Source organism: Neltuma alba, unplaced genomic scaffold, assembly GCF_004799145.2.
Source record: "Neltuma alba isolate B1F8T4 unplaced genomic scaffold, ASM479914v2 tig00010682_pilon, whole genome shotgun sequence".
In the NCBI taxonomy this organism is placed as follows: domain Eukaryota; kingdom Viridiplantae; phylum Streptophyta; class Magnoliopsida; order Fabales; family Fabaceae; genus Neltuma; species Neltuma alba.
Genome location: NW_021635523.1, coordinates 230,080 through 257,867, shown reverse-complemented (window position 1 = coordinate 257,867; position 27,788 = coordinate 230,080). Strand labels below are relative to the sequence as shown.

Sequence of the window (27,788 nt, the reverse complement as noted above, 5' to 3'; positions counted from 1 at the left end):
TACGCATGCCAAGGGCTTGCACATGTTCTTTAAAAACTTCTTTGCCTTTTGGCTTCGTCATGGGGTATGCTATCATACATTTGGTTAAAATGTATTGTACAGTAACAATCTTTTCTACTAATAATTTTTAACAAAATTATATTTGATGTCAATATGCTTGATCTTGCTATGGCTTTTGGGATCTTTGGTATAGGCTATGTTAGATTTAAGGTTTTGATGATAACAATTTAAGTAAATTCTGGTTTAATATGTTGATTAATCACCTAATCGATCAAAGGTTAATCGATCTTATGTCAGATAAATTGTCACTGTTTGCTAGTAAGTTAGTCATGGGTTTGATTGATAAACTAATAGATAATTCAAATTTTTAGTTGAGATCAATTGATCGATCATCGTTAACACTAAGTTATATAAAAGGTTGCAAAAAATTATCGATCAATTAATCGATAATCAAATGTTCGATCAACAGTCAGAATAATCTGTACAATTTTGGTAAGCTTTTATCGATCATATGATCGATCAACGTGTTATCGATGAAAGCACAAATAAATGGTAAAGTTTTTGTACTCACTTAGTATTCTAATTAATTCACCATTTATCGATCACTTTATCGATCAATACTTAATCGATAACCTATTCTAACATTGCGTAATAACTTACTAGTTTATCGATATTTTTGCTCTGTCCAGGTATGTTGTGAGGATCCTTAATCAATCAATTGATCAATTAGTGGTTTATCGATCAAATGATCAATCATCACCGTATCACTACATTAAATTGTTTTAAGTCACTTTTTGCATCACCTAATCGATCATTGAGTTATTGATCAAATGATCGATCATCCAAACTTCGAAAACTTGTATTTTCACATAACATGATCGATCAAGCCTTTTCTCGACCTGTTTAAACTAATTTTTTCTATGATATTTTATCGATCACTTAATCGATTAAGCTTTAATCGATCATTTACTCGATCATCGAATATTTTGTGACTTATCTGAGAAAATCTGTTTTAAACCTATTATTGATCAGTTTTCTTATCACTAGTTTATTGATGAAGTATTCAATCGACATCTTTTGAAAATCTTTTTCCATCTTACTTAGCGTTATCGATAATATGATCGATCAAATAGTTTTCAATCACTTTTTTGATCAATGTACCAGTTTATTTCATAACAAGCTTCCCATAATGATTTCAAAATCTTTTATCTTTAAGCCTTTCTTTTACACATAATTTTCTAATAAAAAGATTCAAAGGCACAGATGGATTTAAAAGTTTTATTCTTGCAAAAACTTCTTTTGAAAGTCACTGTATTCATTTCTCACAGTTTATCGATCACTTATTCGATCGTCTATTGATCTATAAGCTCATTGATAAATGAACACATATGTGACTAAAACTTTCTCTGTATTTAATCGAAAACTTGATTGATCAACTACTTATCGATCAAGCATTGATCAAGTAGGATCAATTCATATTTAAAGTACTTGATAATTGATTCATTGCTTTTCCAATTGGTATATGAATATCATTGTTCATTATTTTTTTAGCTATCTTCACAAGTTTCCTTCTAAAAAAGAACTCATTTGTTTCAAGTATTGTTACAGATTACAAAACAAGCTCAACAATTATTTAGTAGCCTGTAACCTACCATGTCAGAAATATTAATGACGAACTACCATTGTAGCTACCGAACACACACAACTAATTTTTTCAATGGCTAGAAGCTCTCCAGCCTAATGGTTAATTAAACGTCTCCAACTATAAAAGGCGTAAAGAGTGTTGAATGAAATTTTGAATACGCTGAAATACTTACTATTGCATTTAGTACTATGTTTTCTCACCGAGCTTCAGTGTTTATTACTCATTTATTCTATAAGAGAATTTGATATACCTTTACTCATTTTCCGAGAGTAACTCAAGAGTATGGACTCTTGAGAGGAATTATAACCTTACGAGTAGTAAAGGGGAGTGATTGAGAAAATTAATTACTATACTGAGGCACCAAGAGCCCATTTAATCTTGGATCATAGTGGAAATCTCAGAGGAGTTCTGAGGACTGAACGTAAGTCAAGTGGTTGAGACCGAACCAGTATAAATCTTGTGTCTTCGCTTTGCAATGAAATCCTTCTAACATAACTTTCTCTGTTTTATTTACAGCACTATTTCATTACATTAAAATTTTTATAACTCACCCAATTCATCCCCTTCTTGGGTGAAGTTGCCATTAACAGGCTATAGTTGCACTATTGTCATAATACACTAATATCGGATTGGTACTCTTGTTTCCAAATCCAAGGTGTTTTATAAATCTCTTCAACCATAAAGCCTCTTGCACTGTTGTAGTGCATGCCATAAACTCAGCTTCCATTGAATGTAAGGCAATGTACGTTTGCTTCTTGCTACTCCAACATATAGTGCCATTGTTTAGTAGGAAGGTATAACCTAAAGTTGACCTTCGTTCTTCTTCATCTCTACCTATATCAGCATTGAAGTACCCAACAAGGCACAGATCACTTCGTTCATAGCACAATGCATAATTAGAAGTGCCCTTTAAGTATCTTAAGATCCTCTTCACTGCTTTCCAATGTTTTTTATCAAGGTTAGACTGGAATTTGCTTACCAATCCCACTACATAATAGATATTTGGTCTTGTACACATCATTACATATATCAAACTGCCAACAGCACTGGCATATAGAACTCTTTCCATCTTCTTTTTGTCAGACTCGGTTTTAGGATATATGTTAGGACTTAGGGCTACTCGAGTAGTAACCGGGATACTCATAGGATTATAGTCTTTCATGTTAAATCGCTCAAGAATTTTGTTGATGTAATTCTCTTATGAAAGAGAGAGGATTCATTTTGAATGATTTCTTTGGATCTTAACTCCAAGTATATACTCTACTTCGTCCATATCTTTCATCTCAAAATTTGATGAAAGCCATTCTTTAATAGCCACCACTAAATCTAGACTATTTTCGGTTAATAATATATCATCTACATATAAGGATAATATGACAAAATTACCCTCAAACCACTTAATGTAGACGCAGTGGTCTTCCTCTATTATTTGGAAGTCATATGAGGTTATTGCTTTGTGAAACCTCAAATACCATAGTCTGGATGATTGTTTCAATCCATAAATGGACCTTTTGAGTTTACAAATTTTGTTCTCCTTTCCTTTTTCAATGAAACCTAATGATTGTTCCATATAGATTTCTTCATCCAAATCACTATTCAAAAATGCAGTTTTACATCCATCTGATGTAATTCCAGGTCTAAACTATTTACTATTGCCAGAATAAGTCTAATAGAGTTGAAACGTATAAAGGGTGAGAACTTATCTTCATAATCTATGCCTTCCTGTTGTGTGTATCCTTTTGCCACTAATCGAGCCTTATATTTATCAATTGACCCATCCACTTTTCTTTTAATCTTGAGAACCCACTTGTTCCCAATGGCTTTATGCCCTTTTGGTAGATTAATTAACACCTAAACTTGGTTCTTTTTCATTGAGTCTATCTTCTTCCATTGCTTTCTTTCATTCCTCCTTGGCAGGACTTGACAAGGCTTCTCGTACAGAACATGGCTCATTATCCCCTTCTTGAGTAACTAAGAAATATTTACCTTCTATTTGAAAGCATCTTTTGGGAACACTTTCCCTATTACTCTTTCTGGTGGGAGCTGTTTGCTTATCTTTTTTTCTCTGTTCAGGTCTCAATGTTGACCTTTCTTGGCTCCCACTCATATTGACACACCTTGACGATTCTGATTTGTCAATTTGTTCTACATTATCTTGTTCCTGTGTCTCATAAAGAGAAACAATACGGTCAACATCTCCTCTATTAGAAAATTCAGTCTCAATGAATGTTGCATCTCTTGATTCTATTTCAATCACTCTTCCATCTTTGTTTTCACCTACGAAAACATATCATTTTGATTGTTCAGAGTACCTTATAAAGATGCATTTCTTTTCTCTAGGACTCAATTTTCCATACTTATGGGAACTGTCATAGATATACGTCGCTGACCCCTGGGGTCTTAAGATGCTTAAATCTGGTTTGTGTTTCATCCATAACTCATAGGGTGTGGACATGACTAATTTGGGGGCACATGGTTAAAGGTGGAAATAGGCTAGGCGGCTTGTCAGGGGCCCGCAGCCTTTCCTGTATTTAGCCTGGTTTGGCCTAGCCTGTTTCAAAATAGAAAAAAGCTCAGGCCTTTTTAATGGCCTGTTTAGCCTAATAGGCCAAGCCTAAGCTTTTTGAAAAGCCTGTTAGGCTTGGCCTGGTGTGGCCTATTTGATATATAATTATACCTGTTTTTAATAATATTAACTGCAATTATGATTTAAAATATTACTTATGACATTAAAATTTAAATAAAAGATAATAATAAAAAATTATTATTATTTAGTATTTATATTTTACATTCTTAATTAGCCTATATATTTTTTACTATGCATTTTGAAAAATTTAAAATTATAGACTTTTTTAACAAGCTCAGGCTAGGCCAGGCTCAAGCTGGAAAAAAAGCCTATTACAGGCCACAGGCTAAGCTCAGGCCAGTATGTTACTAAATAGGCTTGGCTTGTTAGGGACAAAGCCTAGCCTGGCCTGACCTGTTTCTACCTTTACACATGGTTAAGTATGAAAGTTGTCGTTAATAAAGCATCACCCCAATATGAAATTGGCAGGTTTGCTTGAGCCATCATAGACCTAACCATATCTAGAAGAGTTCTGTTTCTTCTTTCAGCAACTCCATTTTGTTGTGGAGTGCCAGGGATAGTCAGTTATCTAATTATCCCTTTTTCTTCACAGAGCTGTTTGAATTGTTCAGTTAAATATTGACAACCTCGATCAGTGCATAATGCTTTAATTTTATTATCCATTTGATTCTCTATCTCGTTTATGCATTGTCTGAAGCACTCAAGGGCTTCAGACTTATGTGAGATAAAATAGACATGACTATATCGTGAAAAATCATCAATGAAGGTAATAAAATACCAAGCTCTGTGTCTCACCCTCACACTCACTGGACCCATATGTCAGAATGAATTAATTGTAATGGATTTTTAGCTCTTGTTTCCTTACCGAAAGGTTTTCTTGTTGCCTTACCAGCTAGATAATTTTCACATAGTGATATTTTCATATTTAGAATAGCACCTAACAACCCTTCTTTAGCTAATTTAATTATTTTATTTTGATTTATATGTCCTAGTCTAGCATGCTAGGTATTTATGTCAATATTACTCAAAGAAATAGCAAGGCATTCATTACAATTAAAATCACCAACAATATCCAAAATAAAGAACTTTTTAAATAAAAAAGCTAAACCATAAAAGACTTAGTTGCTTAAAATGTCTATAACTTTATCATGAAAGTTTACATCAGACCCAAATTCTAAAAGACATAAAACAAAAACTAGGTTTCACCGGATGTCAGGAGCGTAAAGTACATCATGGAGTATCAAAGTCTTCCACCAAGCAAAGTAAATTTGCAGGTGCCAAAACCTTTAACCTCGATCCTTGTGTTGTTCCTAACGTAAAGCCACTTGCTTTGATGTGGCAACCGACGATACTTGATGAAGGATCCTCGATCCCTAGTTATGTGGTCTGTGGAGCTTGAGTCTATAATCCAAGAAGAAGAAATAGGTTCTGTTAGAAAAACAATACTAGAAGCATATGAAACATGTGAATTCATATAATTCACTAACAACGTTTCGCTCTCCGCCTGTTTTGAACAGTCACGTGCAAAATGGCCCATTCTCTGGCAGGCGAAGCACTTGACCTTCTTCAGGTCCAGCTTCTTTTTCCTGCCTTTCTTTCCCTTCTTCTAGAATTGTTTCTTCCCCTTTTTAGGTTGAGGACCAGCCTTCTTCCCTTTCTTTTGGAACATCTTGCCCTTCTTGGAATTGGGTTTTGATTGGGAAATGCCAGCATCCTCAATGTAATAAGCTTGTCTAGAGGTTTTGTAAACCTCTAAACATTCATCCTCCAGCTCTAAGTGCTTAACTACATCATTAAAAGTAACGATGTTTTCATAATGGGTCAAATTAACCTTCATATGCTCCCAGCTAGTAGGGAGCGATCTGATAACAACCTGCACCTGCTGTTCATCAGACAGAACGTGTCCAGGTTCCTTAAGTTCCCTGATTATGTTAGCCATCTCTCTCACATGTTGCTTCATAGGAGTATTTGGCTTGAGTTTATTGGTGTCGAACTTAATCGTTAACCTCCTAAGTTTAGTGGTGGAAGTACCACCAAACTTATCCTTCAGTGTTATCCATATAGCCTGCGCCATTTTGTGCTTCTCAAACTCGCACAATATGTCATCAATCATGGCATTCAGAAGCATGATTCTCGCTATGCTGTTTTTCTTCTTCCAAACCTGGTAAGCTTTGTGGTCTTTCCTATGTTGGGCCATGTTCCCAACTTTAGGTTCGACCATAGCAGTCGTTAGAGGTTCAATAGCATCTTGTTCCTCTAAGATATATTGGACCTTTCAGTGCCAAATGACCCAGTTGTCCCCGTTAAGCTTTTCCCTTTTATTAAGCTCAGCAATAATATTCTTGGTTGCCATTTCCAGATCTGTAACAAATTTATCCCATATTATTCTACGTTCTCTCTAAAAGAGAGACGTACCATAGAACATGTTAGTTATATAGCACAACAAAGTATACAATGTCATGTACTGATATTATTCTTGATCAGAAAATAATGACACTGCAAGATCCATGATCAAGAGCATACGTTTGTATCTCCCATCACACAGATACAAGCAATAACCATTATGTTCTATCAAGAATTCTATATAAGCACTTTAGTTAAAATTGAGACTCTTAGAAGTCTTATCTTCTAAAAGCTCCCACTTATAAAAAGCATACATATATTATTCACAAATAATCATTTAATGATAATTTAAATAATTTCATTAAATAAAATAAGACATTTAGTCTGTTTATAATGCATAATGTAAAAACCCTCTACCTCAAGACATTTTAACCCATCATAAAACCTCTACTATGGTAGAAAAGGAGAGCTGTTAAAACAAGCTACCATAGTAGAAGGAAAATTTCATATTTTTAGAAATTGACTTTCAAGCTCGGGCCAACCCGTAAGACGTTGCATGCAACTAAAAATAATCCATTCACATCTACTGGGCCTCCGAGCCTCCGGCCCGGGTAACACATACATCAAGATCAGCCCATCTAAATAGTTTTCAACCATATAATCCAGAGTTCATCAAACACTAGCAATGGCCTCCGGCCAACCAAAATAAGGAGATACATTCTCTCCAATTTACAACAAGGCCGGGTAATCAAATATATCAAAAAGCAGTCCTAAATGTGGCAATATATACTAGTCATACATATACAAATGCTAGAGGCCTAAAGCTAACCGAGCTCAAGCCTCTACGTCTCTTCCCGATAGCCCACGCCCGGAACCTTCACCTGAAAACATTGTAAACCACGGGGTGAGACAAAGTCCCAGTAACCAACCTTTCCAATACTAGGTACTACTAAATAGGTGCTCGTGAGGTGTCAAGTGGGGCAGTTCACAAATACTAAGATAACAAGATAGCCACAAAAAGTTATGCCAGTGCAATGATACAATCCCACTAACCAAATCCCTCACTTTGGGGGATTTTCAAGAGCCGAAGCCGGCCTATCCCTCACTATGGGGGACGTAAGGAGCCATAAAAGGCCTATCCCTCACTCTGGGGGACGTAGGGAGCCAAAAGGCCTATCCCTCACTATGGGGGACGTACGAAGCCAACCATCATGCATTAATGGAGGCCTTACCACGTGGTAGTAACAGACAAAACTCTCACCAATTCCCAATTAATGCATCATGCTCAAATCATAATCAAAGAGTAATAATCATTTCACAATTAACCTCACTCAGTGGCATATCTTTCACAATACCAAAATTCATTCATCATTAGTCGAAACCCCACAAGATGGTTTTTCTTTTTATACACAACATACAGTTTGAACATAATTACTACTCAGAGCACAAAACATAAATCTACTCACAAAACCACAGAAGCAAGTACTAAGGATTGGAAAGTGGTTACCTCTCGCCTGAGCAAGGAACAACAAACCAACGATGTGGCCCCGTGCACCACCAAGACTCACAACCGGTCTACACAAGCACACAAACACACAACCATCATATATTAGCTTTCAAACTAATAATATGGTCAACACAACACTTGGGGACACAAAATTCCTATCTCCCATCAAAACTCTACCCAACTCAAAGGGTATATCTATCAAGGCAACACTCCAAAGTCATACCAATCCATTAACACCTTAATTCCTTTCCAAACATCAATTAAGATTCACAACCTCAAGGACCCACTATGGAATTCTACACCCAAACATCCCATTTGAGCAATTAAGGTTCCAACAACAATTCTAAACCGATTAAACATCCAATTTAACCCTCCTTAACATAACCCAATTCACAAAACCCAAAATCAATCTCTACATTGTCATCCTCAGTCCCAAATCATCCAATTCCATAAACCCTAGCTCCAAAAATTCAAGATTCTTTAAATCCAAGGAAACTACACCGATTAAATACTTAAACTAACCCAATGCAATCAATTAAACTCAAAACAATCGGTCAAAAACCTCAATTCTATCACAACTTAGAAAATCCTAGGGTTCCACCAAAAATCCTCAGAAATTCCAAGAAATTCCAATAAAGAAAGAAGATTAGAGATTAAAATCACTTACTTGAGGTAATGGATCCTTAGAAATGCCCCCTCCAAGCCAAAAGTTCAAAACCCTAGCAGAGCCTCTCTCTACCTCAGATTTTCTAATTTTCCGCACGCTGAACTCCTCCCGCGAATATATAGATTCGCGACCTTTCACCGCGGCGAACTCCATCTTCGCCGCGGCGAACTAATCCCGAGAGGGATTACTCGCCTGAAAACCCGACTTCGCCGTGGCGAAAGCTTCCCGAGAGGAAACTCTTGCTCGCCCAGAAAAACTTCACCGCGGCATGCCCCTACCTTCACCGCGGCGAAACCTTCCCGAAAGGGAAGCCTCGCTCACCTGAACAACTTCGCCGCGGCCAAACCTTCCCGAGAAGACACTCCCCTCTGAAACTCCCGGTGTGCCGCGGCGAAGTTTGCGAACATACCCTGAGAGGGTACGTTCACCTATTCCTCCAACAAACCTCAAATCCAACCCAAACACCAAGATCAAGATTAGATCACTAATCTATCCTCAAAATCAACCCAAAAGAGGCTATTAAAACCCGATAAAACTCAGGATGTTACACATAAACCCAAAAACCTAACATAGCAAATGTTAATAAACCAAATATAAATATTACATCATTTGACATGGGCACGACAATAATCAAGCATTGCTTTACTCAGCTTTCTAAGTTTGCATGATTTAGTCATAAAGGAGGAAACTAATTCTATAGACCAAATCTATTTGGGTTTGCCCTTAGGTCCGCCACTAACCCTTGTTGTTCTCATATATTCCATTATGACTTTAAGATAGAATTCGGTATTCTTCCTATCGGTCATGTATTGAATGTAACTGGCAAGCACACCATTGATGCCTTTTATGTTTGTTAATTTAGCTGCATCTCTTTCAGTTATACTCATAGCTAAGGTAGGGGCACATGATTAATTCACCTCTTCTCCTTCATTAACTTTGGTTTCATCAGGAAGATCCAATGAATCTGTAAAGACCAAGTGAGGTTCATGATAGAGGGGTTCAATGGGGAATAAAGTTTCCGACTCAGGCCCGAATTCTTCGTAGACCACTTGAGGTTCCTCAGGTGGTTGTTCTTTCATTAACTCCTCTACGTCTTCCTCAGGGAATTCATTGAGATCATCAGGATCCTCTTCAAGGTCCTTCTCAAGTTCATCATGCTCTGGAACTTCATCGTCTGGGAATACAAAGTTTAATGAATCATATTTAGTAATTTCAGTGCTGCTTGAATCCCCTTGGCTCATTTTTGCCTGGAAATTTAATAATATAAATTATTAGAGGTATTCTGAAAGTTTTAACCACATAAAAAATACCATAAATGCACTAAAAAACTAAAAAAAAAATAGATTCAAAATTGCCCTAAAAATAAGAAAATTATAAATATCATAATGAAACTTATGAATTTAGGGATTTTTGGAGACAAACCGCACCTTAAACGGAGGTCTCATACGCCTCAAGAAGACTAAAATCTGAGAAAATGGAAAAAAAAAAAAAGAATCCCAGTCACCACCAGCAACACGCGCCATGTTGGCAACCTCAACACACTATGACCTTTCAAACGGTGGTACCCATGTATCCAAATGGCATGCCACGTGGCAACACACACCACGTGGCAATTCTGCCTCCTTTTTTATTTTATTTTATCTTTTTTAATTTCAATTAATTATTTTTATTATTTTTAAAGGTTTGGACCTGTTGGGCTCGGTCCATTCCTCTGGCCTAACCATTCCTTTCCTTTTTTTTTGTTTTCAGGTTTTTTTTCTAGGTTTAGGCTAAAGGAATTTGGGCCTGCGTCCCTTTTTTTTTTTTTGGATCAATTATGCAAAACACTACGTTTTGCCAAGTAGAGGAGGGAGACCCCCGCTCTAGGCAAAACAACACTGTTTCACTTGGAGGTCATCTTTAACCTGCAGCCCAATCGCCTTGACCCTGTTTCTGCAAGTAGGTCGAGTCTAACGAACCTGTCAGACCCAAAACTTCTCTCCTTCATATCTCCTCTGTCTGACATCCAAATTTCACATACTTTATATTGTTTTCTTCATTTTTTTTATCCTCTACATAATTAGATAGGTTTTGGAGCCTAAAAACTTAATTTTAAAGGGACCTAAAACCAAAAATAAGATATTGCTAAAAACGCTTATGGTATAAAACAAGTTTCATGGAGGCAAAGAACAACCAAATATGACTACTTACAAATACAAGTCACAAAATAATCATATTGAAAGTAAATGAAAGGATTTGCATAATATATTATGAAGCAAATCACATCTGAACTGTTACTTAAGGAAATAAGCATATGGAGTAATAAAAAATGAACACAGGGCTCTGAAAAAAAAAAAACCACAGCCTACAGAATAACCTAGCTCTGATACCAATATAGGATTCCGAGCATACCTAGAGAGCGGATCAAATTCAGATAGCCACGCAGAGGTTCAATTACTTTAGTGAACTTGGATCTGATGTCTCACAACAAATGCACACTAGGAGAGAGAGGAACTAAAGGGGGAAGGCGAACTCAAAGAGGGAAAAGGGGGTGCGTGAGGCAATTTTTCCTAATTGATATTCAATTAAGGAAAAACTACCTCCATATACCCTATTTATGTTAATTGTTCCCTCCAATCTTCCGTTTAAACAAAAAAGGAGAAAATCGCAATTTCGGACCCAAATGTCCTGTTATTTAAACAAGAGTCCCAAAATTAAGAGGCTTGGGTCCAATCCACCAAGGGCGGACTAGTCCATTTTCCTACAAATTGCTGCTCCAAAAAGGAGAAGATCATCTGCAAACATAAGATGAGAAATAGATAGTCCCTTGTTCGAAACCTTTATTGGTTTCCAATTTCATCTATTAATAGCTTCACATATAATATGAGATAGTCTATCCATACAAAGAACAAAAAATAGATGAGAGATAGAATCTCCTTGTTGGAGACCTCTTATGAGAGAGAAAAATTAAGTTTGAGACCCATTCCACTACATATTATAAGAGACTAAAGAAACACAAGTCATGATTAAATTAATAAAATTAGTCTCCATCCCAACTTCAGTAAGAGTTTGATGTAAGAAATCCCATCTAATTCAATCTTAAGCTTTCTCTAAATCAAGCTTCCAAGCCATAAGTCCTTTCTTTCTTCGAGTCTTCATTATATGCTAAATTTCTTGAGTCACTATAATATTATCTTGGCTAAGCCTTCCTTTTATGAAACTAACTTGAAATGGAGAGATTAACTCATCCATGACAAGTCTCAACCTACTAGTGATAACCTTGGTAATACAATTATAATGAACAGTGCACAAAGAAATGGGTCTAAAATCAATCATAGGAAACTTAACTTCAAACTGCAGAACGTAAGAAGATCCACCCTCATCATGAAAACAATTTTTTTAAAATACTCCTCCGGTGCTAAATATAAGACCCATTTTGTAGTGCAAATGACCTATTTAGGACCGGAGGAGTAATTAATAACTAGAATTCTGAGATGATCAGCATCATCAATCCATTCATTGCTTTCATTTTTCAAAGACAGCACTTTAGTTTTCCTCGTTCTTATGCTAGTTTTCGAATGATAATATCACGTGTTTCTATCTCTTTTTGAGACCCAATCAGATTTAGATTTTTGAAACCATTTAACTTCCTCTAGCCTTAAAATATCCTCAAGTTCAGTTTGAAGATTATATTCTAGATTACACAAGAACTGAGAAAGAAAGTAGGAGGGAGAGCTTTGAATCCCACCAAATCTAGCTAGAATATTTCTTTTCCTTTTCTCAACATAGCCAAACACATCCTTATTCCAACTAGTTAAAGAATTTCTCAGATTCAATAGAGTTTCATTCAATTAAAGACTTGTCTGTACAATCCACATGTATATTAACATCGTGGGCCTATATTATAGTCAATTGAAACCCAAATGTTTTCTCCAGGTTCTTGAATCTCTTACCCTTTATTTGTCTTTTAGTCATTATGCATTTGATGCCATGAGGATGATTTCCGTCTTACATGGACTGCATTTTGGATGACATGCCCATTATTGACTGTAAATGCCACCTATGACGTGGTTGCCATCTATAATATCACCTTGTCTGCCACGTAGAACTTAGTTGCCATCTTCGATGCTCTAACTTGAATATGTTATTCTTTTTTTAATTACAGAAGTAGACACTAATGGCATAATGTTATAAGAGGGATTGAACACGCGTTCTCCTACTTCCAGGAAAGTATTCAACTTTTCATGTCATTGGGTTATCAGATCATTTGCAATTTGAATATGTTATTAGATTATATATCAATTTATAAGTTAAATCAATTACTTTGAAAAAAAATAATAAATATGATAGATAAAATAGATTAAAATTTTATATTTAGGACCAAAATTGACTTCTAAATAGCTCATATATTTACTATTTAGGACGAGAAGAGTATTAGACACTGTATAGGATGTCACTATGTATACACTAATATCATACTTGCAAAACTCACAATGACATAAGGCAAACTGTGTCCTTCTTAAACAAATAGTACAAACCCAAGACTTTGTATGGTTTTGTTTGTCAAATGTTTGATGTTGTTGTGTGATTGGTTCATGAGCTTTTAACGATTGGCTGGTAATGCAACAGGTCATAATCATTTGATGGCAATCTCCAAAAGGAAAAAATATTCCTTGCCAAACTTGTTTGTCTTTTCTCTACACCATAATTTCCACCCTTCACTTCAAGCTCCAAAACAAGAACCGCACATTCAACTACGCAGGAAAAAGTTATATAAATAAATGTAGCGTTATTAGCCAAGCAAGCAATGTCTCATACTTTAATACTACCTTTGATTATTAATATAACCGGATTTAATTTAATCCTAAATATAAAACCTCAATCCACCATGTTTCTAATATTTATCCATTTTGCATTTAAATAATCCTTATAATGATTGCACATGTTAAGGAAGGGGTAAGTCAAATGCACATTATTAATAAGGATATTTTAGAGAGGGCAACATCTATTTATTCAAATAATTAACTTAACTAATTTTTTTAGTATTTACAAATGAGTTATCTAGTTCTTATATTAAGAACTAGAGGCAGTATTATGGAACTAAACTTGCTTTATATAATTAGAAAACATGGATGATAAAGAGAGTATATTTTTAAGATAATAAGTTTGATTTTGTTGAAAAGCATTAAATATATCAGAAGCATGCATATATTAAAATCAATAAAATCGGAGAAGATATATAGGTAATAGGGCAATGGAAATGAAAAAAGAAAAGAAAAGAATTGAGATAAGAATAATAGGGAAGCATTATTGATTCCACACAAAGCGTTCTGCCAAAAGCTAGTCTGCATGATGGATTTGGAAGGACTCAGATGAAGTTATGCGGCTTGAAAAAGTGCTTTTGGCCACACATGGAGCGACTCTTTCTGCCTTGGCCTGGACTTGCTCTCTTAGACGCTAGCGTTTGGCTTTATGCGAGACAGCAGCTTGATTCTACTTCATGCGGAATCACCTGCAACCCACCATATGCTAACCATCAATGCTCAACACCTAAAATTTGGTCAGTTTACTAGCAAACTATTCATTAAGATGGTATACGGTCTCATTATCATAATTAAAAAAAATATAAGTTCATATTGTGAAAAATGTATTTATTAGAAAGGCTTTAACATTAACCTATAACAGAGATTAATTTCAAATTCAAAGTGACTTGAGGATACTGTGAGTGACATTAAAAAAATATTGATCAAGCTTGAAGCCTCTCTATTACTTTCTAATACCATTTGTAATATCCTAACTTTTTGAATTTCTTTTCATTTTGATTTTGATCATTAGATTCTAGATATTAGTAATTTCTTGATATGTTATGGGGATAAAATGACGCAATTTCGATTCTTTTCTAATTTTAAAGGAATAAAAATACATAATTTCATATTATTGTTCTTTAGAAAATTGAAAAAAAAATTCAAAATTGCATCATTTTATCTGGAGTCACTCATTTTATGTAGATTTAATGATCAAAAGGAAAAAAAAATTAACGAAGGTTGAGTCTAACAAAAAGAGCTAGTTCCTTATAACATGGCGAATTAATGTTTAAATTTCTTTTGGAAAAGGTTCTCATATTTAGTGCCTGACAATACATCAAACATGATTATCTTCAATAAAAGAATATCTATGCTTAGCAAAAAAACAAAGAAAAAAAAATATTTACGAGGTTGGGACATTACAAAGAAAGAGGCAAGCCCAATTTGATTCATGTTGTAATTATATACCACTTCCAAGCCACTAACAGCCAAACCCACCGAATTAAATATATCTATATCCATCCGTCATCGATCATAAAGCAACATTGAATTGAAATCATACTCTCAAAAGCATAAAATAACTGCTGCAAAAATGGGTCGCCGGCAAGATCATCAGCAGCATCTTCAAGATGCCACCATGGTGAATTATTCCTCCATTGCTCTCCTGCAAGAAAGGTTCAGGCAGTTGGAGAAGGTGAAGGAAAGGAGAGAAGGCAAAGAGCTCCTTAAGCTCTTCTCTTCTTCTTCGGATTCTTCTTCTTCCTCCTCCCCTTCTGCTATGCACTTTCAGGCATCATCACAGCAACCAAGTTTGGTTCATGGATCTCTTTCTCTGGGCCTTAGTCAACCCAGCAAGGAAGGCCGTCATCACGAACAGGCAGCTTCCACATCAAATTTTGAGCACTCAGATGTTGATGTTGATACTTCTCTTCATCTGTAAATACTGATCATCATGTATAATTACTTTTTCTTCAGTATGTTTCTATATATACATATATATGGACGATGCCTCCATGTTTTAATTCTCTCATCATTATCATTGTTATGTTTAAATCTTCTTTTTTTAAGTATAGGTAGTTATTATATCTGTACTTCACATAGAAACAATAAAATGGCAACATAGATGCCTGCAGCTGTTGCCAAGGATTTATCACATCCCAGAAAGTTATTAGCTCTTTTTTACATGATATCTAAATTTTTGAACTGGTCTGATTCATTTTAGAAGACATTGTTTGGAGTCGTTGAGTTGTTGTCTGAACATTAAATGTCTTTTTTTAATCAATTTTACCCTCTAATTAATTGGATGATTTTTTTTCTTCTATATTCTTTTTCATATTTTTTTTTTGTATTCCTCTTTTTCACTTACCCTTTTGTAAATAATGACATGTTTTACAAAAATAAATTTTTACTTATTTGTTACTTTTAATTAATATTAACAAAATTTTTAAATTACACAGTTCGATAAGGACCAAAGGGTATGTATCTTTTTCCCCTTTTTATACCCCTCCTTTGCTTTTTGTGCCGGAATCAGTAGTTGAATACTACCTTCGGTCCTAATTATAAGACCTAATTGACTAATTTAAGGAGATTAAAGAAGTAAGTTAAGTTAGTTATTTGTAATAAATAAATGTTGTCATTCCTAAAATATCCTTGCTAATTAAGTGTATTGGCTAGAACTATCATCGTTAGAAGGATTATCTTGGAAAAAAATGTATAAATATAAGAGACAAAATAGATTGGAGTCTTATAATTAGAATCAAACTAAAAGTCAAATGAGGTCTTATATTAAGGACCGGAGGTAGTATATTTTTATCAATATTATCTTACAATCAATTGCGTTATCTTTTTTTGATATATCCTCTTTTATCTTTTTCTTAGTATTCCTCTTCCTTTAATGGCATATCTGAAAAATAAATAAATTTCTTACTTCTTTATTTTTTAACAAATGTTAACAAATTTTTCATATCACATAATTTGCTTATTTGGATCTTATGAGATAGAATGAGTATTTATCTTTTTCCCTCCTTTATTACCCCCTCCTTTCCTTTTTTCCCTTAATCAGTAATTCAATTAGTTAAGTTATTAAAATCAATTCTTTTCTCCTAAAGTATAAAATTAAACTACCCTAACGTTAAAGAAAAAAAAAATTGAAGTCCAAAATATAAAGATGCAAAAAGGATATTTTTAATCTCTATAATTTCTTTGCTAAAAAAATATCTATATTTTCATTAAAATTTTGTTTGAATATCTCATTGACAAAAAATTTAATTGAATATCTACTGTTTATAGAATCTGTAATGTACATGATCTATTATTAAAACTCAATGAAGTTTTGTTAAATGTAATGATTTAGTTAATCATGCAGTATTATGTTTTTCCCAACTAGTGATATAATTTTTCGCCAGACAACTAATGATACAATACATTCAATCCTAAATATAAGAGCTAGTTTGCAGTGTAATTTACTACAAACTAATTCTTATATTTAGAAATAGAGGTACTATTATGTTTAATACTCTTGTTGTGTTCCTACGATCAATTTATTGCAATAAGTTATGGAAAATATAAATTTCCTTCTGAAGAACTTTCCACAACTTACAAGGTCTCCTATTCACTTTTCATGAAAAACATTTGACACCAGTTCTTTTTTATATAAGCCATCTTAGAAGAAAAAGACATTAAACCTATCATTTTAAGTACCAAATAAAAAAGGATCTTTTTTTTTTTAAGGAAGTAGGATAGAGCCGTTGCAAACGAGTGTAAAAAAAAAAATACATACCTCAAGACATAACATTACCAAAAAAAAAATTTATGTGAAAAACCACTAAAAAAAAACACATTTCATAACCGATGAAAATTCAGTCACTAAATTTAATAATGGATTAGCGACAAACATCACTAAATTTAAAATTTTCACCGAAAAACATCATAAAATCCATACGAAAAAAAAAAGCTACATAAGACATGATACACATGGGTTAGTAAAAGACTACAAATGGTGGTTCGGAAAAAAAAGAAAGTATGATGTCATAATTTTCAATTTTCAAGAAGCTAAGAGATTTCATAAAATAGTTTCTTCAGCAAGGAAACTCTTAAAAAAGTGCTACTTAATTCATGATGAGACGCTCCATTTTGACTAACAGGTCCTCTATCATATGTGCAAACACAAAAGTCAAAAGGCATTAACTAAGTTTTACTGAAATGCCAAAAAAAACAAATGGTAAACCAAGTGGCGCATATTCAACAAGTTGGGGTTCATGATTACCCTACAAGCTTGACCAAGAAATCAAATCTATATAGACTTCAACGTCTGTTTCCTCCATGCGTTGCACATCTTCCAGGCGCGCGCGCACACATATAAGGTACTCCCTCCGTTCCTTATTATAAGAGACGAATAACCGAATTATGTTGATAAAAAAAACAGTTAAAATTAGTTAAAAACAATCAATGTGTAAAAAGTATAATTTCTTTTCCAAAAATACCCTCATTAATAAGGAGAGAGAACATGAGAGAGAACAATAGTAAATTATTAAAAGAAAGAGAAGTGGGAAGGAGAGAGAGTGTGAGTTGGAGACAATAAATATGGGTAAAATAGGAAATCAACACAAAAAAATAGAGACAACTTTTAAGTGTCTCTTATATATAGGAACATGCTATAAGCATCAAATGTCTCTTATAATAAGGAACGAAGGGAGTAGTAAATTTGATTTTATTAGGACCAAAACATTACTAACTATTGACTAAAATCTGCTGAAGTTGGAGATGGCCAAAGTTCTCATATGGGAGTATAGAGTATAGAGCACAACCCACCATTGCTAGCAGATTGAATCAATGGCATTTGCTAAAACTTTAATATCATCTGCCAATGGGATGACAGTGACTTTGCGGAGAGAAGTAGATATGAAGTATTATAGATTATACATGAAGCAAATCAAGTTTCCCAAACACACTACCTCTTGATGATGATCTCACTACAAAAAAAAAAAAAAGACTTTAGGTGATGACTTTCAGCGGTGACTTTTTTTGTTGCCGCTGAAAGTATACTTTTGAAAATCATTGGGTTTACTTTCAGCGGTGACATTCTATGGTCGCCGTTGAAAGTAGACTTTTAGCGGCGACTATCAGTATCGCTGATGAAGGTCTGACTTTCAGCAGTGATTTTATAATGTCGCCACTGAAAGTGTAATATAATAATATATATTTTATTTTACAATATTAATACACAAATTCAATCTGGCTCAGCGGCAAGAAGATTGGACATGAAAGGAGGTGATTACGAGTTCGAACCTTGAAGAAGACACATTTAAGGTGAAGATATTTGAACGATGACGTGGCGGGGAGGAGTGATGTGGCAATGACGTGGAGGTGGCTAGTGATGATGTGGCGGTCAGCGGCGATGATGTGGCAGCCGACGACGATGATGTGGCGGTTGGCGGTGATGACGTAGCGTTGGTAAAGTCAATTCTTCTTAGGCATTACTTTCAGTGACGACAAAAAGGTCGCCGCTGAACATCCCTTTTGGCGACAAAAAATTGTCGCTACTGAAAAGTCTTTTAGCGACGACAAGAATGTCGCCACCGAAAGTGTCTTTTAGCTGAAACTTCTAAAAGTCGCCGCTGAAAGTGTATTTCAGCAGTGACCTTCTTAGTCACTGCTGAAAGTTTTCAGCCACGGTTGCTACAACAACAACTTTTTAGCAGTGGCTTTTATACTTTCAACAGTGACTTTTTGTCGCCGCTGAAAGTCAATTTTTTTGTAATGCCTAAAACATCCCAAGATTAGACATGTTCTGTTATCTTGTTTAGGACAATCTTATACTGTATTGGATCGTATTGTGTTTTTACCTTTCAATCAAAGAATGCATGTTGATTATGCTTAAACAACTATGAGACAGAGACATCCTAGGCTCAAACCAAAGGCAATCGCCACTTTATCTGTTTTTTGGTCTGCCAGGAGGTTGAGCATCTGGGGAAGGAAATAGATTGATATCAACAAGGAAAGTCACAAATTGAATACTACAAGCAAAAGCAAATTTACATCTAGTTCCCATAAGTTTTACTGAAATTAAATGGATAAAAATTCATGGGTATTCTTTGATTCAATAGAAGTTTGTTTAGGTTTCAAAAATAAAAAGAAAACCTAGGTGTATGTAATTTTAAAATTTCCAGACATTTCTATCAATTTTGAAAATGGAAGAAAAATCTGTCTTTTCAATAGAACTTAGGAGAGTTATATGTATAACAATAACATACTTAAAATAGGTTACCTTGGGTATTGTTTAAGTTCATGGACGTAGGCATCTGCCTCATCCCATGGCAAGTTTCTTCTTTCCCAGTACCACAAGTGACGGGATTTCCAACAATGCTGAAGTAAAATATTAGCACTCAATAATCACAACTCAATTTTCTGTTTACCACCAGAAAGGTGTTTATCTAAATTCTAGGCACAGGCTCACTTAGATTGTTGTGGGAAAGTCACTGAAATGAATATCATAAAATAAGAAACCATCTTTAAGGTGGGAAAAGGAAGTTGCAGAAGCTATGTATTGAGTTCCAAAGAAGAAGCCAAGAAACATTATAGAAAAGCAAGTTGTGTTATGTTGACCTGTGAGTCTGTACATTCTCCGGAAAGACTATTACTCCGTTCGGTATTTAATGTAAAAGTTAGTTTGACTTTTAATTTGGTCTTAAATAGAAGACCCCAATCCACTTTGTTTTTCATATTTGTTTTTTTTTCTTAGAATAATCCTTGTAGTAATGGCACATATTAAATGTCTCATCAAATGATATTTAATTAGCAAGGATATTTTAGGGAAGACAACATATATTTATTACAGATAACTAATCTAACTAATTTTCTTAATCTACTCAAATTAGTCAACTAGCTCTTATATTAAGGACCGGAAGTGGTATTATTGAGCCTCCTGAAACGAAAACCATTGTAATAATATAAAGCTTCACACAAAATCTGAAGAATGTTACTGAAATGTTCGGTGTCTTAGAATCAGATCATAAATGCTCAATTGCAAGTATTGCAGCTTGCCCACGTGGCCTAAAGAGGCAGGAATTTCCCCGTTGAACAAGTTATTTGACAAATCTAAAGGTTGCAGCTTTGAAAGCTTCCCTAGTTCTGTAGGAATTGTATTTGTTTTGTCATTATTCTGCAACAACCTGAGAAAACACAAACACTAAGTAAAATCATTGAGTTTACAAAGAGAAACATGTTTGCGTGTATAGATTACGAGTTAATTATTATAGATATCTTTTTTTTTGGGAGGGGGAACCACATGGAGAAGGGGGAAAGAAGAGAAAACAAATATAAAAAATAATATGGTCCCTGTGTTCTCTTTATTAAACACTCTATTTTTATTTACTTCGTTTTTCTAATTGGTTAGAAACTATTTTGTTTTGGAAAAACCATCATGTTACCTCATGGGGGGTTAGTTATTGATTTTTTACTTTTAAAATATTTTAACTAATGAATTGGTAGTTATTGTTCTGATTCCTATAATAACCTTAACAGAAGTAGAATTAGGAGGAAATTTCATAGTAATAACTAGCTGCTTCTTGAAATTCTTTTTTGGAATAGTAATATAAATTACTAGAGTGAAACACTCTGATTAAAGAATAATGATTATTCAAGACCATAGTGAATGACTATGAGTATGGGTAGTAGCTTCTATAAAATGTTGATATGAGTTTAGAGATTAATTCTTGAGCTAGAAAAAGTTGAGGGAAGAATTTTTAGCGTTTGGATAAATGCTCTCTTCATTGTCACCTATATTTAAAACCTTTGTATGCGTTCATATCAAGCCCTCACTTCATTTGATTCTCTACATATCAGAGTTATATACAAAGGTTATATTCCAAATTTTTTGTATACCTTTGTTTTGAAATACTAAAAAATAATAATCCCCTATAACTTTCACAATTAAAGGTTCTTAAAGGACAAAGATCATAGGTGAAAAATAATTAAACAATTGTAAAACAAAGAATATCTTTTTCTTTTAGTCCTACAAAAATTTTCTAGGTTACCATTTTTTTCAAGGCATTCCAAAGAATTGAAAATCTTTATTTGATTCCAATATTTAGTAAATTCTCACAATACTTTAGACATAAGATGTGTGTAAAATTGCTATTGAGTCTAAAACACACACACATTTTCAAGAAATATAACTTACCATTATCTTATAAGCTGTTAACATAATTTATTTTGTTTTCTTTTAGTCTCTACCTTCTAACTTGATATTTATTATTAAATGCATCAATTCATTTATACACGTGTATTTCACTCATCACCCAGCATCGAAGTTGTTTGAATCCCTGATATTGTTTTAAAAACCCATCGATTGTAAAACATTAAGATGAATGTCTATCGAGCTGATCAATTATTATCTATTATACTAATTAAGTGCATTTTGAGATACCTTTAAAATCAATTTTTTAATATTTTAACGTCTTAATTACCAGATTAAAAAAACCCTCAAATGTTCCGTATAAAATAAATGAGAGTGATAAATTGAACTCCACCTCAAGGGTGGCCAGGTGAAAGGGAAAGTCATAAATGGGAAAAATAAGAGAAATGAGGAAGAGAGAGAAAAGAGGGGGAGAAGGTTGGGAAAATAAAAAGAACTCCATTCAATAAATCTGAGCACAACTATAAACCTCTAAAATTATTTATAAAGTCCTAAAAATAAAAAATAATTCAAATTAAAATTTGAAATCAAATCTTAAAAAACTCTAAAATTATTTATAAAGCACTAAAAAATAGCAAAAGAATTCAAATTAAAATTTGAAATCAAATCCTAATCTTATCATTAAAAGATAAAGAAAACAAATAAATTCTAAAATAATAAATAAAAACTTTTAACTAAGAAAGAGGAAAATCAAATGCTGTGACTGAATTTGCTGGGATTGTGACCAGCATTTCTCTGCTTGGATCATCAAGTGGGCTCTGTGTAGGTACAATCTACACAAAAAGAAAAAAAAAATAATATAAGTATATAAGGATAATTTTGAAATACTTTTATTTAGTTTAAGTAATTAATTATTAATTAATGTTATCAAATGGCAAAATGTTGAAATGGAGAATAAAATATTGCTTACCTTTCTAGGCTCATCAAAACTATTCACATCCCATACGCTCTTGGATGTGAGTACTGTCTTTGTTGCACCACTAAAATCCACATTTCCATCCAAACCATTTATTGTCATCTTAAAACTTGTTGAGTTATTGTTGAAGTTTACCACCTATATATTATCAAAAATATCTTAATTAGATTGAGTGAAACATAAGGCTTGTATAATCATTTAATTAAATTTAAAAAATATTAACATTTATATATACATTACCTTGATTCTTAAATAACTGTTCTTAGTCTCTTGATTTTGCCACTTAATTGCAGTCGCAATTAGTGTGGCTGGAGCATCAAGTTTTGAATCTAAATATGTAGCTCCACTTGATGTGGTAAATAGGTGTTGCAACCAGTAGCTTGGAATTCCATAATGTCGATGAGAGTCAAATACTATCGCATCAGGCAACCAACTGCAAGTTCATAAAAATTATGACTTTTCAATATTTTTGACACAAGGATTAATAATATATACAATGAAAAGTAAAAAAGAAAATGAAGGGTCACCCTTTATCATTTGTATTCAGAAAAAGTGGTGCATAACAAACCATTTCGACTAGATCACTGTATCAAAAGGTAGGAAGAATTAGCAAAAACTTTGAATATGAAGTTAAAAAAAGAAGAAGAAGAAGAAATAGATCAATACATAATTAATTGTTATTAAAGTCAAAAAAATATTAACTAACCTATTCTTTTCTAAACCCATTAGAAATCCAGCTTCACCTAATGCTGATAAAAGTGTTCCATTTCCCGCGTCACCTTGCCAAACAGCATACTCACTAACAAAAGCTTTTGCACCAGTACGATTTTGATGGTCAAACCAGTTGTATAATGAGAAAATATCCTTGGAAGATGTGTATTTATGATAGTCATAAAAATCAGCAGGCATCCCCAATGGACTTTGAGTAGCATCACAATTTGTGATGGTTTTCATATCGGGGTAGTGATGTTTGATAGCATCATAGAACTTGAGGTAGTTTCCAACATAGTTAGACTTATCACAATCTTCATTTCCAATAGCAACATATCGTAGATCAAAGGGTTTGGGATGTCCAAGTTTAGCTCTTAATTTGCCCCATTTTGATGTGACTGGACCTCTTGCAAACTCAATTCCATCTAAAGCTTCCTAAAAATAAAATAAATTGAAATGGTATTTCCAATGAAGAACAAAAAATGAAATTTATCAAGAAAAATATGGAAATTAAAGTTATAATTTATACTTGCACAAAAGGACCAATGTTGGATGTATTGACTTGATCATAACGATGACTAATACCAATGTTAAATACCCAAATTGGGAGTGCATTAAGATCCTCTGCAAGCTGTTCAAGAATAACAAAAATACCATATGAATATGCATGTAAATATATATAAAATAGAAAGACCATAATTAAGAAGAATTTAAAAAGTTACATACTTGAAGAAATTCTAAATATCCAAAGCCATCATCAGTCCAATAACCCCATATATCATTAAAGTGACCAGGTCTTTTCTCCCATGGTCCAACACTATCTTTCCATCTAAATGCATTTCTCAACCTATCTCCTTCAATGTAGGTACCACCTAATATATGAATTGAGATGGAAAACATAGTTATAATAAGATCCAAATAATATATGATTTATAGTCATTCTTTTTATATATGTATACCAGGAAATCTAAGAAATCTTGGTTTTAAATCTGCAACCATTTGAAAAAGATCCTTCCGAAAACCATGCCCCTGAATCAAAAGAAAGTTAACTCAGTCTTACAAAAAACAATAGCATCATTTTGTATAGTTAAAATGAAATATCTCAAACCTTGTGTGTATCTAGAGGCATAGCAGAAACTTGATCCAACCAAAAAGTCCCTTGTTTGGTAGTTGTTATTTGGAGGCTTGAGTTAAAGTCTGATGCTTTAGACTCAAGAAGCAGCTCTATCTTTTTCCACTTTGGGAGATGGTTTCTATAGGAAAGGGGAAAAAAAAACAAATAAATTATGTATTGTATTATATGTATGAGAAGATAATCATCGGAAAATTAAAATTAAAAGTTATGATTAATAACCTAAATACCTAATGTTAGTAGAAGCCAATTCTTTTCCATCTGCTCCCACGAACGCAATTTTCAAATCAACTGGTTTTGGTGCTCGCACATAAAAAGCTACCTTATATTTCTTTCCCTCCTCAATATTCTGAAGAAATAAAACATAAAAATAAAATGTCAAAATAATGATAGTATATGAAAAAAGGTTATAAAGTCAAATATTGAAATTGAAGTTATATATATATATATATATATATCTCTCTCTCTCACCATGCCCCAAAACCCAGGATTAGAAAGACCAACTCCAATTGAGGAATCTTTGATGATATCCAATCTTGCGGCAATTTCATTGCGCGGAAAAGGAGAGGAACGCTCTGTTGCAACCCTTATAGTTGATTCATCTCCAATAACCGACCATGGGAATATGTTTGAGGGAACTTGAGTACCCCCAGCTTCAAAACCTTGATGTGGACATAAGCATAATCAATGTATAGTTAAGCTTAAACCAACAAAACAAGGGAAAATCACAAAAGAAAAAAATCTTAAAAAAGAAAAATTATAAATAAGGACCCATTACAACATTAGTATGAGTTTGGACAACAATTAATAAGCAAATGACAATAGTTTTTGTAAACAGGTCCTCATATGCAATTTTTCAATTTTCAAGGTCTTTTTTTTGTGATTTTCCAGCAAAAAAACTACTGTTAATAAACAAATTAAAAGTTAAAAGTTAAATAATTACCTCGGTTATTAACAAGCTCAGACCATAATCCTCCAGATCCAGCATGGTTAATCTCCTAAAGAAAAACAAATAATCAATCATATTTATATAATTCAAAATTTGCATAAAAATTTATACATACAGAGAGAACTTATATACTCACCTCAAAAAATACTCCAAAAAATGTTTCTGGAATTTTCCTTCCAAATTGAGCATTGACAACCAGGGAAGGAGTTGAATTGTCATCAGCAAAAGCATGAAAAGCAAAAGAAAAGAGGACAACCAAGAGAATTGTAACTCTAAAGAATCCCATCTTTCTTAATTGCTCAAGTCACTACTTGTGATCTTTAATTTACTCCAGTCGGCAGGTTATATATATAGGGATTAGGACTGAGATATAGAAATACAACACTATATTTTAAAATTTAAAGTTTATTCACTAAATCTCTATCTCTCTGTTTTTTTTTTTTTTTTGTGTGGATAAAGATGTACCTCTATGACTCTATCCCTAAGATATCCTGATTCAGTAAAGCAGTAAATCCAGATATTGTTTTTATAGATAAGTTTAATATTGATGGAGTTATATAGATGAAGAAGAAAAATTTGTTATAAAATTTTGATAGAGTCCGGTATTAAATCTAAAACCTTCTTATGAAAATATTTAGATCCTTTTGCATTTGTTTACATTTTTCCATATTGATTTCATTCAGTTATAAAATTGTTTGTGTCCTTCATAATAGTATGTTATTTATCATGGGTTTCATCGTTTTTTGATTTTACATATACTTACATATAAACATACAATTTATTATTATTTGAAATTATATTTAAGTTATAGTAGTATAATTTTTATTTTATCAAATTTATGTAATTCATAAAATAGAGTAAAACGCTCTTACTGAGATTTTTAAAATTAGTAATTAATTTTTGTGATCGGATTCACATGACACTCATAAAATAGAATAGAGTTGTTTGTAGTCACACTCACATAAAAGGAGAGTCATTTTTAATAACTTTTTCAATTGCTTTGACTCAATTTCAAGAAGTAGTGTATTGCATATACACACATTAATTTAATTCTAATTTTTTAGGCCCGTGTATCTAAGTTTATCAATAAGAAAATCACTTTTTTAAACAAAAATACTTTTATTAAATTTTAACATATGTTTTTAATCGTTGGCACAAAAAAACATATGTTTTTAATTTTTTAAAATAATCACAATGTGAAAAATAGATTTATAATTATTTTGAGAAGTTCAAGGTTTATGACTATCCCTCCCTTACAAAAGTGTTTTCTTCAGAACTCGAACTCTGAGACTCAAAAAGATCTAATAGGACTTTACATTATTAGATCAACTTTTTGTTGGTCACACACGTGTATATTAATTGTTAATTATAACTCTCAGTGCCCATTTATCTAAGTTTCTTTCATAAGAAAATCATCTTTTTAAAAAATTTATTATATTATTTCATTTTTTTTAATTTTTTTAAAATAATAAGAATCTGAAAAAATAGATTTCTAATTATTTTGAGAAGCCATCCAAATCAAAATAATTAGATGTGATAGATGAGGAAGGATATCAATAAAAATATGAAAAAACATACAAATATCATAGCATTTCAAAATAACTAAACAAGAAGAGCATATGTTTTTAATTTTTTAAAATAATCAGAATCTGAAAAGTAGATTTCTAATTCTTTTGAGAAATTTAAGGTTGGTGGCTTTTCCTCTCTATAAAATTGTCTTCTTTAGGACTCGAACTCAAGATCCAAAGAAATCTAATAGGGTCTTACACTGTTAGACCAACTATTTGTTAGTTTGGTTCAATGGAAGGAAGGGGAGTGGAGTGAAGGTGAGTGGAGGTGAGATGAGGTTATGAGTGTTGTTTGGTTGGAAGAAAAGGAAAAGAAAGAAAGGTTTTGGCTTGGGAGGAGAGGAGAACTAATTATAAATTGACAAATATGTCTTTTTTTAATTATTTTATTTCTAGATTTATATTAGAATTATTATTTTCTAATTTATGAATATAAAAAAAAGTATCTCACATGCATAAAATATTTACATATCATAAAAAATATTATATCATCATTATCAAATATACATATCATAAAAAATTATATACTTGTCATATTATATTAAGAAAAATAGTACAATTATAATAAACATATTATATCATCATTATCAAATGTCATTTAAAAGGGTTTTTATTGAAAATGATAAACTTGGAATTTAAAAAAATAACAGCTGAAAAAGTTAAGAAAAAGTTTTTACTGAAAAGGATAAATTTGAAATATTTAAAAACTGATAATTTAGTTAGGATAAGACATAATATTTTTCTCCTTTCCAAAAAACCCTAAATTTAGATAAAGTAGAAAGAGA

The 27,788-nt window shown here is 33.0% G+C and overlaps 2 protein-coding genes across 2 annotated transcripts; one reads left to right on the top strand and one right to left on the bottom strand.

The window, feature by feature from the left end:
• The first annotated feature begins 15,120 nt into the window (after positions 1–15,120).
• LOC114758218 (uncharacterized) lies at positions 15,121–15,721 on the top strand. Its single transcript, XM_028947244.1, has one exon. The coding sequence runs from the start codon at positions 15,125–15,127 to the stop codon at positions 15,470–15,472; it is 348 nt and encodes a 115-aa protein (XP_028803077.1). The 5' UTR covers positions 15,121–15,124; the 3' UTR covers positions 15,473–15,721.
• Positions 15,722–22,401: 6,680 nt separating this feature from the next.
• On the bottom strand, positions 22,402–25,721 carry LOC114758225 (alpha-L-arabinofuranosidase 1-like). The gene is made up of 13 exons (XM_028947251.1): positions 25,572–25,721; positions 25,430–25,484; positions 24,958–25,148; positions 24,717–24,835; positions 24,463–24,607; positions 24,314–24,383; positions 24,081–24,226; positions 23,884–23,985; positions 23,350–23,789; positions 23,171–23,227; positions 22,884–23,076; positions 22,638–22,781; positions 22,402–22,500 (listed from the first exon to the last, which is right to left on the bottom strand). Exons 1-13 carry the CDS (start codon positions 25,719–25,721, stop codon positions 22,402–22,404), a joined length of 1,911 nt encoding a protein of 636 aa, XP_028803084.1.
• Between the last annotated feature and the right edge of the window lie 2,067 nt (positions 25,722–27,788).

Bases quoted from the DNA above. Each gene is read 5' to 3' on its own strand.
- LOC114758218 (XM_028947244.1), top strand. From the start codon at position 15,125: ATGGGTCGCCGGCAAGATCATCAGCAGCATCTTCAAGATGCCACCATG.
- LOC114758225 (XM_028947251.1), bottom strand. From the start codon at position 25,721: ATGGGATTCTTTAGAGTTACAATTCTCTTGGTTGTCCTCTTTTCTTTT. The intron at 24,836-24,957 runs GTGAGAGAGAGA...TTATTTCTTCAG, and splicing joins ATCCTGGGTTTTGGGGCATG to AATATTGAGGAGGGAAAGAA. The intron at 24,227-24,313 runs GTATACATATAT...TTCATATATTAG, and splicing joins AAGATTTCTTAGATTTCCTG to GTGGTACCTACATTGAAGGA.